The following is a 15,764-nucleotide window of genomic DNA, read 5'->3' on the forward strand; positions in this document are numbered from 1 at the left end:
TTCTCTCTACCATTCTGCCACAAACAGAGCTGCATTTACAATATGACAGGTTTCTCGTAACCCCTTTATGATCTTTAATGTATCCATATGTTCTGGTTGGTAGGTTCATATGGATACGTCATATCTTTAATACAGTGCGTGATTGCATTAACCCCATCACCCCCAAGGGTGGTTTGCACGTTCATGACCGGGCCAATTTTTACAATTCTGACCACTGTACCTTTATGAGGTCATAACTCTGGAACGCTTCTATGGATCCCGGTGATTCTGACATTGTTTTCTCGTGACATATTGTACTTCATGTTAGTGGTAAAATTTCATTCAAATAACTTGCGTTTATTTGTGAAAAAAACGGAAATTTGGCAAAAATTTTGAAAATTTTGCAATTTTCCAACTTTGAATTTTTATGCCCTTAAATCACAGAGATACGGCACACAAAAAACTTGATAACTAACATTTCCCACATGTTTACATTACATCAGCACAATTTTGGAACCAAAATTTTTTTTGTTAGGAAGTTATAAGGGTTAAAAGTTGACCAGCGATTTCTCATTTTTACAACACCATTTTATTTTTAGGACCACATCACATTTGAAGCCACTTTGAGGGGTCTATATGATAGAAAATACCCAAAAGTGACACCATTCTAAAAACTGCACCCCTTAAGGTGCTCAAAACCACATTCAAGAAGTTTATTAACCCTTTAGGTGCGTCACAGGAATTTTTTTGAATATTTAAAAAAAAATGAACATCTAACTTTTTTTCACAAAATAAATACTTCAGGTTCAATTTTTTTTATTTTACCAAGGGTAACAGGAGAAATTGGACTGCAAAAGTTATTGTGCAATTTGTCCTGAGTACGCTGATACCTGATTTGTGGGGGGAACGACTGTTTCGGCGCATGGCAGAGCTCAGAATGGAAGGAGCGCCGTTTGACTTTTTCAATGCAAAATTGGCTGGAATTCAGATCGGACGCCATGTCACGTTTGGAGAGTCCCTGATGTACCTAAACAGTGGAAACCCCCTACAAGTGACCCCATTTTGGAAACTAGACCCCCCAAGGAACTTATCTAGATATGTGGTGAGAACTTTGAACCCACAAGGGCTTTACAGAAGTTTATAACGTACAGCGGTACAATTAAAAAATCATATTTTTTCCACAAAAATGATCTTTTCACCCCAATTTTTATTTTCCCAAGGGTAACAGGACCCTAAAAGTTATTGTGCAATTTGTCCTGAGTATGCTGATACCCCACATGTGGGGGTAAACCACTATTTGGGCGCATGGCAGAGCTCGGAAGGGAAGCAGCGCCATTTGACGTTTTTGGCTGGAATTGAGATCGGACATCATGTCGCGATTGGAAAACCCCTGATGTACCAAAACAGAGGAAACCCCCCACAAATGACACCATTTTGGAAACTAGACCCCCTAAGGAACTTATTTAGATGTGTGGTGAGAACTTTGAACCCCCAAGGGCTTCACAGAAGTTTATAACATAAAGCCGTACAATTAAAAAATCATATTTTTTCCACAAAAATGATCTTTTCACCCTCAATTCTTATTTTTCCAAGGGTAACAGCACCCTAAAAGTTATTGTGCAATTTGTCCTGAGTACGCTGATACCCCACATGTGGGGGTAAACCACTATTTGGGCGCATGGCAGAGCTCGGGAGGGAAGCAGCGCCATTTGACGTTTTTGGCTGGAATTGAGATCGGACACCATTTCGCGATTGGAAAACCCCTGATGTACCTAAACAGTGGAAACCCCCACCCCATTTTGAAAACTAGACCCCCTAAGGAACTTATCTAGATGTGAGGTGAGCACTTTGAACCCCCAAGGGCTTCACAGAAGTTTATAATGCCAGGGCATGAAAATAAAAAAATCGTATTTTTTCCACAAACATGATCAATTAGTCCCCAATTTTTTTTATTTTCCCAAGGGTAACAGGAGAAATTGAACCCCAAAAGTTGTTGTCCAATTTGTCCTGAGTACGCTGACACCCCATATGTGGGAGAAAACTACTGTATGGACACACGTCAGGGCTCGGAAGGGAAGTAGTGACGTTTTGGAATGCAGACTTTGATGGAATGGTCTGCGGGTGTCATGTTGCCTTTGGAGAGCCCCTAATGTACCTAAACAGTGGAAACACCCACAAATGACCCCATTTTGGAAACGAGAACCCCTAAGGAACTTATCTAGATGTGTGGTGAGCACTTTGAACCCCCAAGGGCTTCACAGAAGTTTATAATGCCCGGGCATGAAAATAAAAAAATCGTATTTTTTCCACAAACATGATCAATTAGTCCCCAATTTTTTTATTTTCCCAAGGGTAACAGGAGAAATTGGACCGCAAAAGTTGTTGTCCAATTTGTCATGAGTATGCTGACACCCCATATGTGGGAGAAAACCACTGTATGGACACACGTCGGGGCTCGGAAGGGAAGCAGTGCCATTTTGGAATGCAGACTTTGATGGAATGGTCTGCGGGTGTCATGTGCGTTTGGAGAGCCCCTGATGTACCTAAACTATTGAAACTCCCCACAAGTGACCCCATTTTGGACACTAGACCCTCCCACGAAACTTATCTAGATGTGTGGTAAGCACTTTGAACCCCCAAGTGCTTCACAGAAGTTTTTAACGCTCGGACGTGAAAATAAAAAAATCATTTTTTTCCACAAAAATGATATTTTTGCCCCCAATTTTTTATTTTCCTAAGGGTAACAGGAGAAATTGGACCCCAAAAATTGTTTTGCAATTTGTCCTGAGTAGGCTGATACCCTACATGTGGGGGTAAAACACTGTTTGGGCGCATGGCAGAGCTTGGAAGGGAAGGAGCACCATATGACTTTTTCAACTCAGAATTGGCTGGAATTGAGATCAGACGCAATGTTGCATTTGGAGAGCCCCTGATGTGCCCAAACAGTGGAAACCCCCAATTCTAACTCCAACCCGAACCCCAACACACCCCTAACCCTAATCTCAGCCCTAACCCTAGCCCTAACCCAAGCCCTAACCCTAGCCCTAACCCTAACCCTAGCCCTAACCCTAACCCTAGCCCTAACCCTAGCCCTAACCCTAGCCCTAACCCTAGCCCTAACCCTAGCCCTAACCCTAACCCTAATGGAAAAATGGAAATAAATACATTTTTTTAATTTTATTATTTTTCCCTAACTAAGGGGGTGATAATGGGGGGTTTGATTTACTATTTATGGCGGTTTTTATTTTTGGCAGCTGTCGCACGCTAAAAGACGCTTTTTATTGTAAAAATAGTTTTTGCATCACCACATATTGAGAGCTATAATTTTTCCGTATTTTGACCCACCGAGTCATGTGAGGTCTTATTTTTTGCGGGAAGAGTTGACATTTTTATTGGTACCATTTTCGGGCATGTGACATTTTTCGATCGCTTTTTATTCCGATTTTTGGGACGCAGAATGAACAAAAACCAGCGTTTCATTAATTTCTTTTGGGGGAGTGCGTTTACACCGTTCCGCGTGCGGTAAAATTGATAAAGCGGTTTTATTCTTCGGGTCAGTACGGTTACAGCGATACCTCATTTAGGTCTTTTTTTATGTTTTGTCGGTTTTATGCAATGAAAACAATTTTATATAAAAAATAATTATTTTTGCATCGCTTTATTCTGCGAGCTATAACTTTTTTATTTTTTCACTGATGATGCTGTGTTGTGGCTCGTTTTTTGCGGGACAAGATGACGTTTTCAGCGGTACCATGGATATTTATATGCGTCTTTTTGATCGCGCGTTATTACACTTTTTGTTTGGCGGTATGATAATAAATCATTATTTTTTGCTTCGTTTTTTATTTTTATTTTTTAAGGGGTTCGCTAAAGGGGTTAACTAATGGGACAGTTTTATAGGGCGGGTCATTACGGACGCGGCGATACCTAATATGTGTCCTTTTATTGTTTTAGTTTTTTTTTATTTTCAAAAAATGAATTTATTGGGGAATATTTTTTTTTTTTTTTACTAATTTATTTGGCGATTTTTTAAAAATTCTTTTTACACTTTTTACACTTTTTTTAATTTTTTTTTTACTTTATTACATAGTCCCAGGTGGGACATCACTGTCCTGTGACAGATCGCTGATCTGTCACATCACAGATCACTGTGACAGATCAGCAATCTGTCACAGGCATTGAAGAAGACTTCCTCTTGCCTGTGCTTTGCAGGCACTGAGGAAGCCAGCTTCCACCAGGCCCCCGAAGGCCCTCGTCGCCATTTTGGATTCGGGGGCCTGGAGGAAAGGAGCCCCCCCCGCAGCAGCGCTGCACATTGCGCTGCCGTGGGGGGCTCAGGGAAGCACGGAGGGAGCCCCCTCCCTGCCGATGCTTCCCTTGAACTCCCGGTACACCGCGATCATGTTTGATCGCGGTGTGCAAGGGGTTAACGTGTCGGGGGCGGTCCGTGACCGCCCCTGACACATTGTGCCGGGTGTCAGCTGTGATAACCAGCTGACACCCGGCCGCGATCAGCGGCGCTCACCACGTGGGCGCCGCTGATCGCGGTAGACGTACTATCCCGTCCATGGGCATAGGGGCCCGGGTCCCATGGACGGGATAGTACGTCGGATGTCAGGAAGGGGTTAAGGTGCAACAGGAGTCATCCCCCCTGCAACTATGTTCCCCATGATTGGCTGTTCAATTTTGGAAAGCAAATCACAGTGTTTTCAGTGTTTCAGGCAGTTTTTTTCTTTTTTGTGCATCCTGCAGCCGCTGAGCACTGATCAGTAACTCAAATCACTGATCTGCACTCATAATCGCTGTTTTCAAGCATATTTTGTCCCTGTCTATTTTTTCTCCCACCCTTTGCACCATCTACATGCGTGCGTCCTGCAGCCGCCGAGCGCTGATCAGTGATGGAAATCAAAGATTTGCACTCTTGTTCGCTGTTTTCAAGGACTTTTTTGTCCTGTCCCGCTATATTCCCGCCCTTTGCACCACTTCATGTGTGCATCCTACATCTGTCGAGCGCTGATCACTGACACATCACATCAGTGATTGGCCTCCAGTTGTTATGTTTTTGTTTTTGTACGGAAAAAAGAATCAAAAGAAATAATTTTGATTAGTTTCAAGCAAAATAGTTTTATTTGTATAGAGCACTCGTGTGAAATACAAAGGAGCAAATGATAAATGATAATTAAAAACAAAAAGCAATGGGAGGGAAAAACAGAAAAACGTAAAGCTTGCTATGACAGTGGAACTGGCAGCCTTTACATTAAATTAGTATGTAAACACTTGGTAAAACATAACTGAGAATCATCTATGATTAATTGTCGTGCCCATGTGACATGAATTAGCCAATGAATGATGACTTCAGTGTTTTAAAAAGCCACATGTTCCTTTGTCACAATGGTGAAGACAAATGAGCTGTCTGAAGACATCAGAACTGCGATTATTAGCAAACACAAGACTTCCAAAGGGTAAAAGGCCATCTCTAAAGACCTTGCTATCCCAGTGTTAACAATGCGCAATGTAGTTAAGAAGTTTGCCAAGCATGGTACCATCTAGAACCTGCCTGGATATGGGGGAAAGTGGAAAATTGACAAGATATGCCTTCGAAGGTTGGTGCGAATGATGGAAAAAAAACATCACGTCAAACATGTAAAGACCTGAAGGCCAATCTGGAACAGTCTGGGCTCATGGTTTCAACAAGTACCATATGCCGCACACTAAATCAAGCAGAGCTTTATGGGCAAAGGCCAAGGAAGAAAAAATTGCTGAAGAATATACAAAAAAAAGTACCTTGACAAACCACAACCCTTCTGGGAAAATGTTCTGTGGACAGATGAAACAAATACAGAGCTTTTTGGCAATGCAAAGCAACAGTTTGTGTACAGACGGCACAATAAAGCTTACAAGGAAAAGAACACCCTTTCGACAGTTAAGCATGGTGGAGGATCCATAATGCTGTGGGATGCTTTGCTGCGTCTGGTACTGGAGTCCTTGACAATATCACAGGAATCATGAAATCAGAGAATTATCAAGAGATTTTAGAGTGAAATATCCTACCCAGTGTAAGAAAACTTGGTTTGAGTTGAAAATCATGGGTCCTCCAGCAAGACCACATCCAAACGTAAACAGGAATGATTGAAAAAAAAAAATGGACTGCTTTAAAATGGCCAGCAATGAGTCTTGACCTCAATCTCATTGAAAATCTTCGGGGTGAGCTGAAATCTGTCATTGGGAAAAAGACCCCTGCAAGCATTGAAGAACTTGAACAAACTGCAAAGGAAGAGTGGGAGAGAATACCAGCTAAGTACAAGAAGCTTATAGATGGCTACAAGAAACTTTGGAGGCTGTCATCAATGCCAAAGGGTGTGCGACCAAGTATTAATTAGGGGTGCCTTTACTGCTGCACATGCTGTTTATTCTGTCTGAAAAAATCAGAGAGACTTCCCTAAGATGCTAATTGGACATCTGCTCAGAAAGGGTGATAGCAGAGCTCAGTTTAGTGACAACCTACTGGTAGTCAAGTACAAGATCAAGAGGGATGTCGTTTTCTTTATCACCATACATGGTGATCGGTGATGCAAGCACAAACACTGCTGTACGAGTTCCCTTTACACAGATCACCAAACCAGACTGTGTACTGGGGTATTACAAGAAGATGGGGGAGTTGATCTCTCATCAAGTCAGTACCATGAGAAAAGCCATACACATCGTACATATAGCAATGTACAACGCTTACATGCTAACACGATGTGCAGGCCAGACCGGTCCATCGTACCTTCAGTTCCAGGAAGTAGTAATAAAGGCCCTAATCTTTAGAAGTAAGGAAGGAATGGGCCCCAGTACTTCCGGAACTGAAGGTGCTTGTATCATACCAGGCCAACATTTCCCAGGGGAGGGCCCTCAAACCACAAAGAAATTACAGCAGCAAAAGAGGTACCGAGGGTGTTACAGAAGGGGGATACACAAAGACACCCCTATCAGTGATACACATGCCCAACAAATCTGGCCTGTGTATAAAAGAATGCTTCAAACTGTACCACACAACTATGGACTACTAAACTCATTTCTGACTTATACAACTCATGTATGCGAACCTGACATACACTACACAACTCTTGTATGCCAACCTGACGTAGACTACACAACTCACATATGCCAACCTGACGTAAACTACACAACTAACATATGCCAACCTGATGCACTCTATAAAACTTACGTATGCCACTAAATTACAAAATTTACATACCAGAAAACACTAGATCAGTTCCAAAATGGGGTCACTTGTAGATGTTTCCACTGTTTAGGCACATCAGAGGTTCCCCAAATGTGACATGACTCCCGCAGACGAATCCATCAAAGTCTGCATTCAAAACCATCACTCCTTTCCTTCCAAGTCCTGCCATGCGCCTAAACGGTAGTTTTCCTCCACACATGGGGTATCAGCATACTCAGGAGAAATTGCACAACAGATATGGGGGTCCATTTTTTCCTGTAACACTTGTAAAAAAAAAAATGTTATCTTAGCCCCATATTTTTTTAGTGGAAAAAAAATATTTTTTTTTATTTTTACAACTCAATGTTATAATTTTCTGTTAAGGATCTGGGGGTCAATGTGCTCACTACACATCTAGATAAATTCCTTGGGGGGTCTAGTTTCCAAAAGGGGTCAATTGTGGGGGATTTCCACTGTTTATAATCATAAACATTTATCCCCTAAAATGATACTTTATTTAGTTAAAAAGACCAACCAATTGGTCATGCACCAAAAATACCAAAGTGACAAAAGAAATCAAAAAACAAAATTTAACCAACACAGTGTCCAAGCTAAAACCGCCGCCATCAACGTGTAAACCTGCTCTGATGACTATAAGGTCAGAGCATTGCCAGCTTATTGTCACTTTATAATCTGTGAATCCCCCAAGACATCTAAATATTATACATTGATATTCTTTGAGGGGACTTATTATACCCATGATGCCATCTGATACTATATGTACATTATATGTGTTCTTTTGATTTTAACTTGATAAGGGATCTAGGGTCCTCTTTAGAGCAGTATCACATCTGTCTAGGACTAGGGGTCCCTTTAATATCGGGTAGAGGGTATCCTTAGTGACTGCAGGGTACATCAGGGTCCCTAGGGATAGCCACCGTTGAGTGGGGGCACCACAACGTCCCCCCCTAGGGTGCCAACCTCCGCGGCCAGGCAGGTGAAAGCTCAGGATATCAATTAGGGATCCTAGTTTTCCCTTAAGGGTTTTTTTAGCTTGGACACTGTGTTGGTTAAATTTTGTTTTTTGATTTATTTTGTCACTTTGGTATTTTTGGTGCCTGACCAATTGGTTGGTCTATTTAACTAAATAAAGTATCATTTTAGGGGATAAATGTTTATGATTATATTTCAGACCCTTGTATATACATATTGAGATTGTTTGATTTCCACTGTTTAGGCACATCAAGGGCTCTCCAAACAAGACATGACACCCACAGTCCATTCCGTCAAAGTCTGCATTCCAAAACGTCACTCTTTCCCTTCTGAGCCTTGCCATGCACCCAAATAGTAGTTGTTCTCCACATACAGGGTATCAGCATATTCACGAGAAATTACAAAGCAGATTTTGGGAATCCATTTTCTCCTGTTAGTCTTGTAAAAATAAAAAAAAATTGGGGCTTAAACAAAGTTTTTGTGGAAAAAAAAATAGATTTTTAAAATTGTACGATTCAAAGTTATAACATTCTGAGAAGTACCAGTGGTTTCAAGGTGCTGACCACACAGCTAGATAAATTCCTTTGGGGGTCTAGTTTCCAAAGTTGGGTAATTTGTGGTGGATTTCCACTGTTTATGCACAGCAGGGGCTCTCCAAAACCAACATGACGCCAGCAGACCATTCCATCAAAGTCTGCATTCCAAAACGTCACTCCTTCCCATCTGAGCTCTGCGCCAAACAGTAGTTTTCCTCTGCATATGAGGTATCAGAGGACTCAGGAGTAATATCACAACAGATTTTGGGCTTCATTTTCTCCTGTTACACTTGTGAAAATAAAAAAATGGGGCTAAAATAACATTTTTGAGGAAAAAATGTGATTTTTTTATTTTCACGACTCAACGTTATAATTTTGCGTGAAGCACCTGGGGCTTCAAGGTGCTCACCACACATCTAGATAAATTACTGGGGGTGTCTAGTTCCAAAACAGAGTCACATGTTGGGGTTTCCACTGTTTAGGCAATTCAAGGGCTATCCAAACGCGACATGGCGTCTGCTCTCGATTATAGCCAATTTTGCGTTTAAAAGGTAAAATGTTGCTCCTTCCCTTTTGATCCCTGCAGTGCACTCAAACAGTAGTTTTCCCCCACATATGCGGTTTCCGTATACTCAGGAGAAAGCGCACAGCATTTTTTGTGGTCTATTATCTCCTCTTACACTTGTGAAAATAAAAAAAAATTGGGCTAAAAGACAATTTTTGTGGAAGTGGAAAAATGTGATTTTATGCATTCACGGCTCTAAGTTAGAAACTTCTGTGAAGCATCTGGGGGCTCAAAGTGCTCCTCACACATCAAAATAAGTTTCTTGAGGGGTCTAGTTTCTCCTGTTGAGGCAGGACCTAATTCTGCAATATTCATGATTAACCATGTGTGCAGTATTTATGCTAACTTATGATGTATTTATCACACCATGTTTATAATTGTATGCTTATCAATATACAGAGATTTTTTGATCATTAAATTTCCATATACCTGCATAAGGATGCATTTTTAGTATACGAAATAAGGGAATTCCTACTTACCAATTAATGACATCACTAACTAATTAGCTCCCATAGCAGGAAAAAGGAAATATAAAAACTCTGTTTTTTAATTTTAACGTTATCCATGATTAAGGCTTCCTATAGCTGAAACGCGTAGGATTGTTGTTCCTCAAGTTCAGCCCTGTGACTGCAACATGCTGCACTGTATTTTAATATGTCTAAAATAAACCAGAAGTTTTAAATACATTCTACTGCCCATAGTCAATTATCTGCCTGGAGCCCAAGGCTAATCCATGCGTAAGGGGTGAATCCAGAACGAAGGAGGACGACCGACAAGGGGTGAGCTGAATTATTTTACGTTTTTTTTCCATAGTTTCAAAAAAGGGGTCACTTGTTGGGGTTTTCCACTGTTTAGGCACATCAGGGGCTCTCCAAACGCAACATGGCGTCTGCTCTCAATTCAAGCCAATTTTGCGTTCGAAAAGTCAAACGATGCTCCTTCCCTTCCGAATCCTGCCGAGCACCGAAACAGTGGTTTCTCCCACACATATGGGGTATCATTGTGCTCAAGAGAAACTGCACAACAAATTTTGTGGTCTATTTTCTCCTGTTACCCTTTTGGTTTTGAGCACCTTGATGGGTGAGGTTTTTTAAATGGTGTCACTCTGGGGCATTTTCTGTCATATAGGCCACTCAAAGTCACTTCAAATGGGATGTGGTCCATAAAAAAATGGTTTTGAAAATTTTGTTGAAAAAATTAGAAATCGCTGGTTATCTTTTAACCATTTTAACTTCCTAACAAAAAAAGTTTCAAAAATTGTGCTGATGTAAAGTAGACACATGTGAAATGTTATTTATTAACTATTTTGTGCGACATATCTCTGATTTAAAGGCATAAAAATTCAAACTTTGTTTGAAAATTGCAAAATGTTTCAAATTTTCACCAAATTTCCATTTTTCCACAAATAAACGCAAGTCATGTTGAAGAAATTTTACCACTATCATGAAGTACAATATGTCACAAAAAACATTCTCAGATTCAGTTGGATCAGTGTAAGTGTTCCAGAGTTATTACCCCATAAAGTGACACTGGTCAGAATTGTAAAATTTAGCCTGGTCATGAAGGTGAAAACAGGATTAGGGGTAAAGGAGTTAAAGACTTTATTATACTTCACACACATATAAATAATGGTCCAGGTTCACTAAGTCTGGCGCTGTTTCTTGATGATGGGTCATGCTGGACTCAGATGCTCCTAATTTACTAAGAGACAAATGAATAAATCTGATGAGTCTGTAAAGTGGTATGCACCTCCGTACACTATCAGAGATTGGAGTAATACTTATGGCTTAAATTATGCGTCAGCTTGACAGGAATTCGTTGAGCTGTAGCTTTACGCCCTCATTCTACCCTTGTTCCCCACGTCACACCCCAATTCTGCCCAATTTGACAAAGCATCTTGAGACTGGCGTGAAACCACCAAAAGTCACAAAATCTTTGTGCAACTCCATGTAGCGTTTAAAAATGAGACTTTTCAAAGGGTTTAACATCAGCATTTTGGCATAATTGCTTTGATAAATCAAGGACAATATGTTCCGACATCCGGTATCCTTTTTTGCCCAGTCTCTTTCTTATGGTGGAATCATGAACAATGGCCTTAACTGAGGCAAGTGAGGCCTGCAGTTCTTTGGATGTTGTTGTGGAGTGTTTGGTGACCTCGTGGATGAGTTGTCGCTGTGTTCTTGGAGTAAATTTGGTTGGCAGGTCATTCCTGGGAAGGTTCACCACATATTTTTGCCATTTGTGGATAATGGCTCTCACTGTGGTTCGCTGGAGTCTCAGAGCTTTAGAAATGACTTTAAAACCTTTTCCAGACTAATAGATCTCAATTGCTTTGTTTCTCATTTGTTCTAGAATTTGTCTGGGATGTGGCATGATGTCTGGCTTTTGAGGTTCTTTTGGTCTACTTCACTTTGTCAGGTAGGTCCTGTTTAAGTGATTTGTTGATTGATAATAGGTGTGGCAGTAGTCAGGCCTGGGTGTGGTTGTGGAATTTGAACTCAGCTTACCAAAGATGTGATAAACCACAGTTAATTTATGTTTTAAGGGGGGAAATCACTTTTTCACACAGTGCCCAGTAGGTTTGGATTTATTTTTCCCTTAATAATAAAGACCTTCATTAAAAAACTGCATTTTCTGTATCCTTGTGTTACCTTTGTCTAATATTTAAATATTTTTGGTGATCTAAAACATTCAAGTGTGACAAACATGCAAAAGAATAAAAAATCAGGAAGGGGTGACACTCATTCACACAACTGTATATATATATTTATAAATATGTGTTTTTATTAAAGGGGTTGTCCGGTCCAAATCGATAAGTTTGCAGTCAATCAGTGTGACTACAGACTTATAAACCCCCCTAGAGCACGGAGATTAGATGGTTTCTGAGGCTGGATCGGAGGGTATGTATGCGGTATACGTACTCCCAGCCAGAGCCCGTCCAGTGGGCTCTAGCTTGCTCCATATAATTGTATTGTATTACAAGTGTATGGAGCAAGGCCGCGCCAACTGGACGGGCTCTGGCCGGGAATATGTATAACGCATACATACCCTCCGATCCAGCCTCAGAAATCGGCGAACACAGTGCATGTGATGGGGGGGGTTTCATAAGTCTGCAGTCTGTATATATCAGTTAAAATACTGTCAGCAGTGGGGTAATTTGCAGAAAAAAGAAATTCTTGCCAGATTTTGTAATCAAATTGCTATTCTTTTGGGCTACGTTCCCACAGTGAATAGTTCTTGAATTTTTTAATATTGCCGATTCTGTGCAGCATTTCTGAACCAATTAGGTAAATTAGATTTTATGTGCATGCAGTTTTTGTCTCTTATTGATATGTCATGTTTTAAATAAAGCTGCTTTGCTTTTGTTACTTCCTGGTATTTGGCTTTGACAAAATGTTATTGATACAGTCATATGCAGATTACATGCGTTTTTAGTGCTTTTCTGCAGCAGTAATGCATTAGAAACACATGTGTTTTCCTTACCTGGGGATCTTCAGCATCTAATGCAATTCTATAGGAAAAAAATCTACATATAAAACTCAGCTGCCAAGTGAAATTGACTGGCTGAGGACTTCAAACAAGCACCACAGGTCAGTTTACGTAGCGTAAAAACAGCATGAGATTTCTATAAATTCCATCCACTTTGCTGGAACTGTAAGGCACTTTGTCGTTTGTGTAGCAAAAATACTCAGCTCTAAAAACTCACCAAAAACTCATTTTTGGAACTTAACCTTTATGGCTAACTAGTTTTGAAACTTAGAAAAAGATTATTAACTTACACACAGAACGTGCAGAATGATGGCTCCATGCCGCCGGTCCTCATGTGAGAAGATATCACTAGGAAATTCATGAAGAGCTAAAACACAAACAACAAAAAAAGGCAGTCAACATAATAATTCAATATACTGATAAGAGGACATTGTAAGCAAATATAAAATATTACACAAAGCTATACAATGTTATGGATACAATAATTCTGCATAAAATTCTGTGGTTGGCAGTCTTTAAAAATTGTATAGTGTATCTGTGTATTGTCAATTTATAGTAAAAATCATGGGCAAAAGGAGTTGTACACTGTTTGGACAACCTGTTCTTAAAGGCTCTCGACATTCCCATGAGTGCTACTAGCCACCGAGTACTACCCTCGGACCTCTGGGGGGGTTTGAGCACTGCAGCTCTTTAGCGGCCGCTAAATTCAACGATGTCCTGCAAGCGCCACAGGGACAGTTAAATGCTGTAGTCCGCTGCCTAAAATAAAAAAAAACATTAAACTCATCACCATCACCAGTGCCATTACGGTAATGTTAGCACTGGGTCTTCCGGAAATGCCATGACATTATGTCCCATGAGCGCTGCAGCCAATCAGCAGCTCTGCTAACATGGATGAAATGCAGATGACTAGGGGAGGTTTTGAGTGCTGCAGTTGATTAGTTGCTGCTGAGTCTCGGGAGAGTGCTGGAGACCCATTGCCAATATTGCTGGAACAGTGCCGGTATGGGTGGTAAGTAAAAGATTATTTTTATATTACTCAAGAGACTTCACAATTTATGAAGGTGTTATCCAAAGATTGAACAACCTTTTGAATAATATGTTTCTCTAGAAGTTGGATGAATAAAAAAACCTGCTTTTATCTATAACCTGCAGAACTTTTGTCCATGAAGTGGTACTGCGGCTCAGCCTCATTCAGTTTCAGTATCAGAAATGCACAAACCATCATATGATGCTAAGACACATTAAGTTACAAGAAACAGAAGGCAAAGAGCAAAATGAGGGATGGATAATATTACATAAATCATATAATGGCATTTATAAGCCTAACATCTTTCCACGATGGCCAATATCCATCTCTGTGCAAAATATGAAGACACATAATAAAGATGACAGGTGAACGAGCAAGGTATAACACATACAATATGGCTGAAGTACAAAAGATTCCGGCGTCCCTCAAAAAATGAAGAAACTAAAAAGTAGAAAGTAGGGCACTTAGAAAATAGTGTACTAAGCGCAGCAAATGTAGACAAAGAAAAAATTCTGTAAATCAAGTAACAGACCAACAACTACCCTGGAAAGGAGGAAAATAGTTTCATAAGTGCTATAAGTAGCAGAGTGTGAACATGGCTCACCCACTAAACACATCCGCCATGCGTGTTGCAACAGCTTTGTCTGAACTTGCTGAAGCAGACGTAGCTAAACGACTTGGGATAGACAGCGACATTGGCTGCAACACAGCGCTGGCGACTAAACATGGCTGCATCCTTGCAACAATACAGTGTAATGCAGGTGATTGGCGTCACATTATTACTGCAACAAAGTTTAAATTTAAGGGTCAAAGTCTCGTCCCAGCCAAGCCCTAGCCTAAATATGATTATTAAAGAATCACTGCTTCTAGTGACAAATATTAAGGAGGTAGCAGATGGCAGGACATCGAGTGCCTGTAATACTTTGGGTGCTGCGGTACAGGGTTCATATACACAGTTTGAGCCTATATGCTATATTTCTACTGTGATCCTGCAGGCAAAGGTCCATTTTGGACGTGTGAAGGAGGCCTAAGGCCTCTTTCACACACCAGTTTTTTAGAATCAGTCACAATCCATCAAAGTGTGGAAAAAACGGATCCTGTGCAGATTGTAAAAAACTGGTATACCGGATCCGTTTTTTTGACAGATCCGTTGAAGCAGCAGATGTAGGAATTTTAAAGGAATAGAATTCTTGAAAAAGAGAGAGAGAACGAGAGAGAGAGAGAAAGAGAGAGAGGGAGATTTTATGTGCCAGAATGGAAAAAGCAGTTTTTGGGGTTAAATTAAAAGAGTAGAAATTATTCCGTGCATGCTCAGTTTTAAAAAACGGAATCTGTCGCTGGATTCCGTCTTTTGACGGACAGCGATGGATCCTGATCCCATAGGCTTCCATTATAGCCAATGACGGATGGCGATGGATCCGTCGCAGTCAGACTTTTCGACATACACAAAAAATGTTAATTTGTCCGTTGTCTCCGGCCGACGACAAAGAATTTATGACAGATCCATCAAACGACAGATGAAACGGACGGCCATCCGTCACAATCCATCGTTAATACAAGTCTATGCGAAAAAAACGGATCCAGTGGAATCATTCACTGGATTCGTTTTTTAAAAAAAAAACGGATTGTGACTGATGGCAAAAAATTGATGTGTGAAAGAGGCCTAACAAATCAATGGTCGATCTTGCATGGCAGTGCTCGTTAAGGCTACTTTCACACATCAGGTTTTCGGCGTCAGGCGCGATCCGGCGTCGTGCCGGAATGCCGGATCCGGCAAATGTTTCGTAAAACCGGATGTGCCGGATCCGGTTTTCTGCCGGATCCGTCTTTTTCTTGACAGACAAAACCGGATCCGTCTCATCCAGTTCATCCGTTTTTCTATCTGTTTTTCGACGGATTACGCCGGATCCGGTTTTTAAAATTGACCCTTGTGGCCTTCCGAACGGGATTGGCTACTGGAAAACT

General features: G+C 40.8%; 1 protein-coding gene across 3 annotated transcripts in view; it reads right to left on the reverse strand.

Moving 5' to 3' along the window:
• SLC24A3 (solute carrier family 24 member 3) overlaps window positions 1-15,764 on the reverse strand; it is a 592,036-nt gene that overhangs the window by 291,886 nt on the left and 284,386 nt on the right. For all 3 annotated transcript variants that reach the window (XM_073557431.1, XM_073557430.1, XM_073557429.1), the window contains exon 3: window positions 13,060-13,136. In XM_073557431.1, the coding sequence (XP_073413532.1) occupies window positions 13,060-13,136 (77 nt within the window). The remainder of the gene's footprint in view (window positions 1-13,059; window positions 13,137-15,764) is intronic.

The sequence above is a fragment of the Dendrobates tinctorius genome, unplaced genomic scaffold (genome assembly GCF_039654945.1).
Source record: "Dendrobates tinctorius isolate UK_male_01 unplaced genomic scaffold, ASM3965494v1 ptg000250l, whole genome shotgun sequence".
Classification (NCBI taxonomy): domain Eukaryota; kingdom Metazoa; phylum Chordata; class Amphibia; order Anura; family Dendrobatidae; genus Dendrobates; species Dendrobates tinctorius.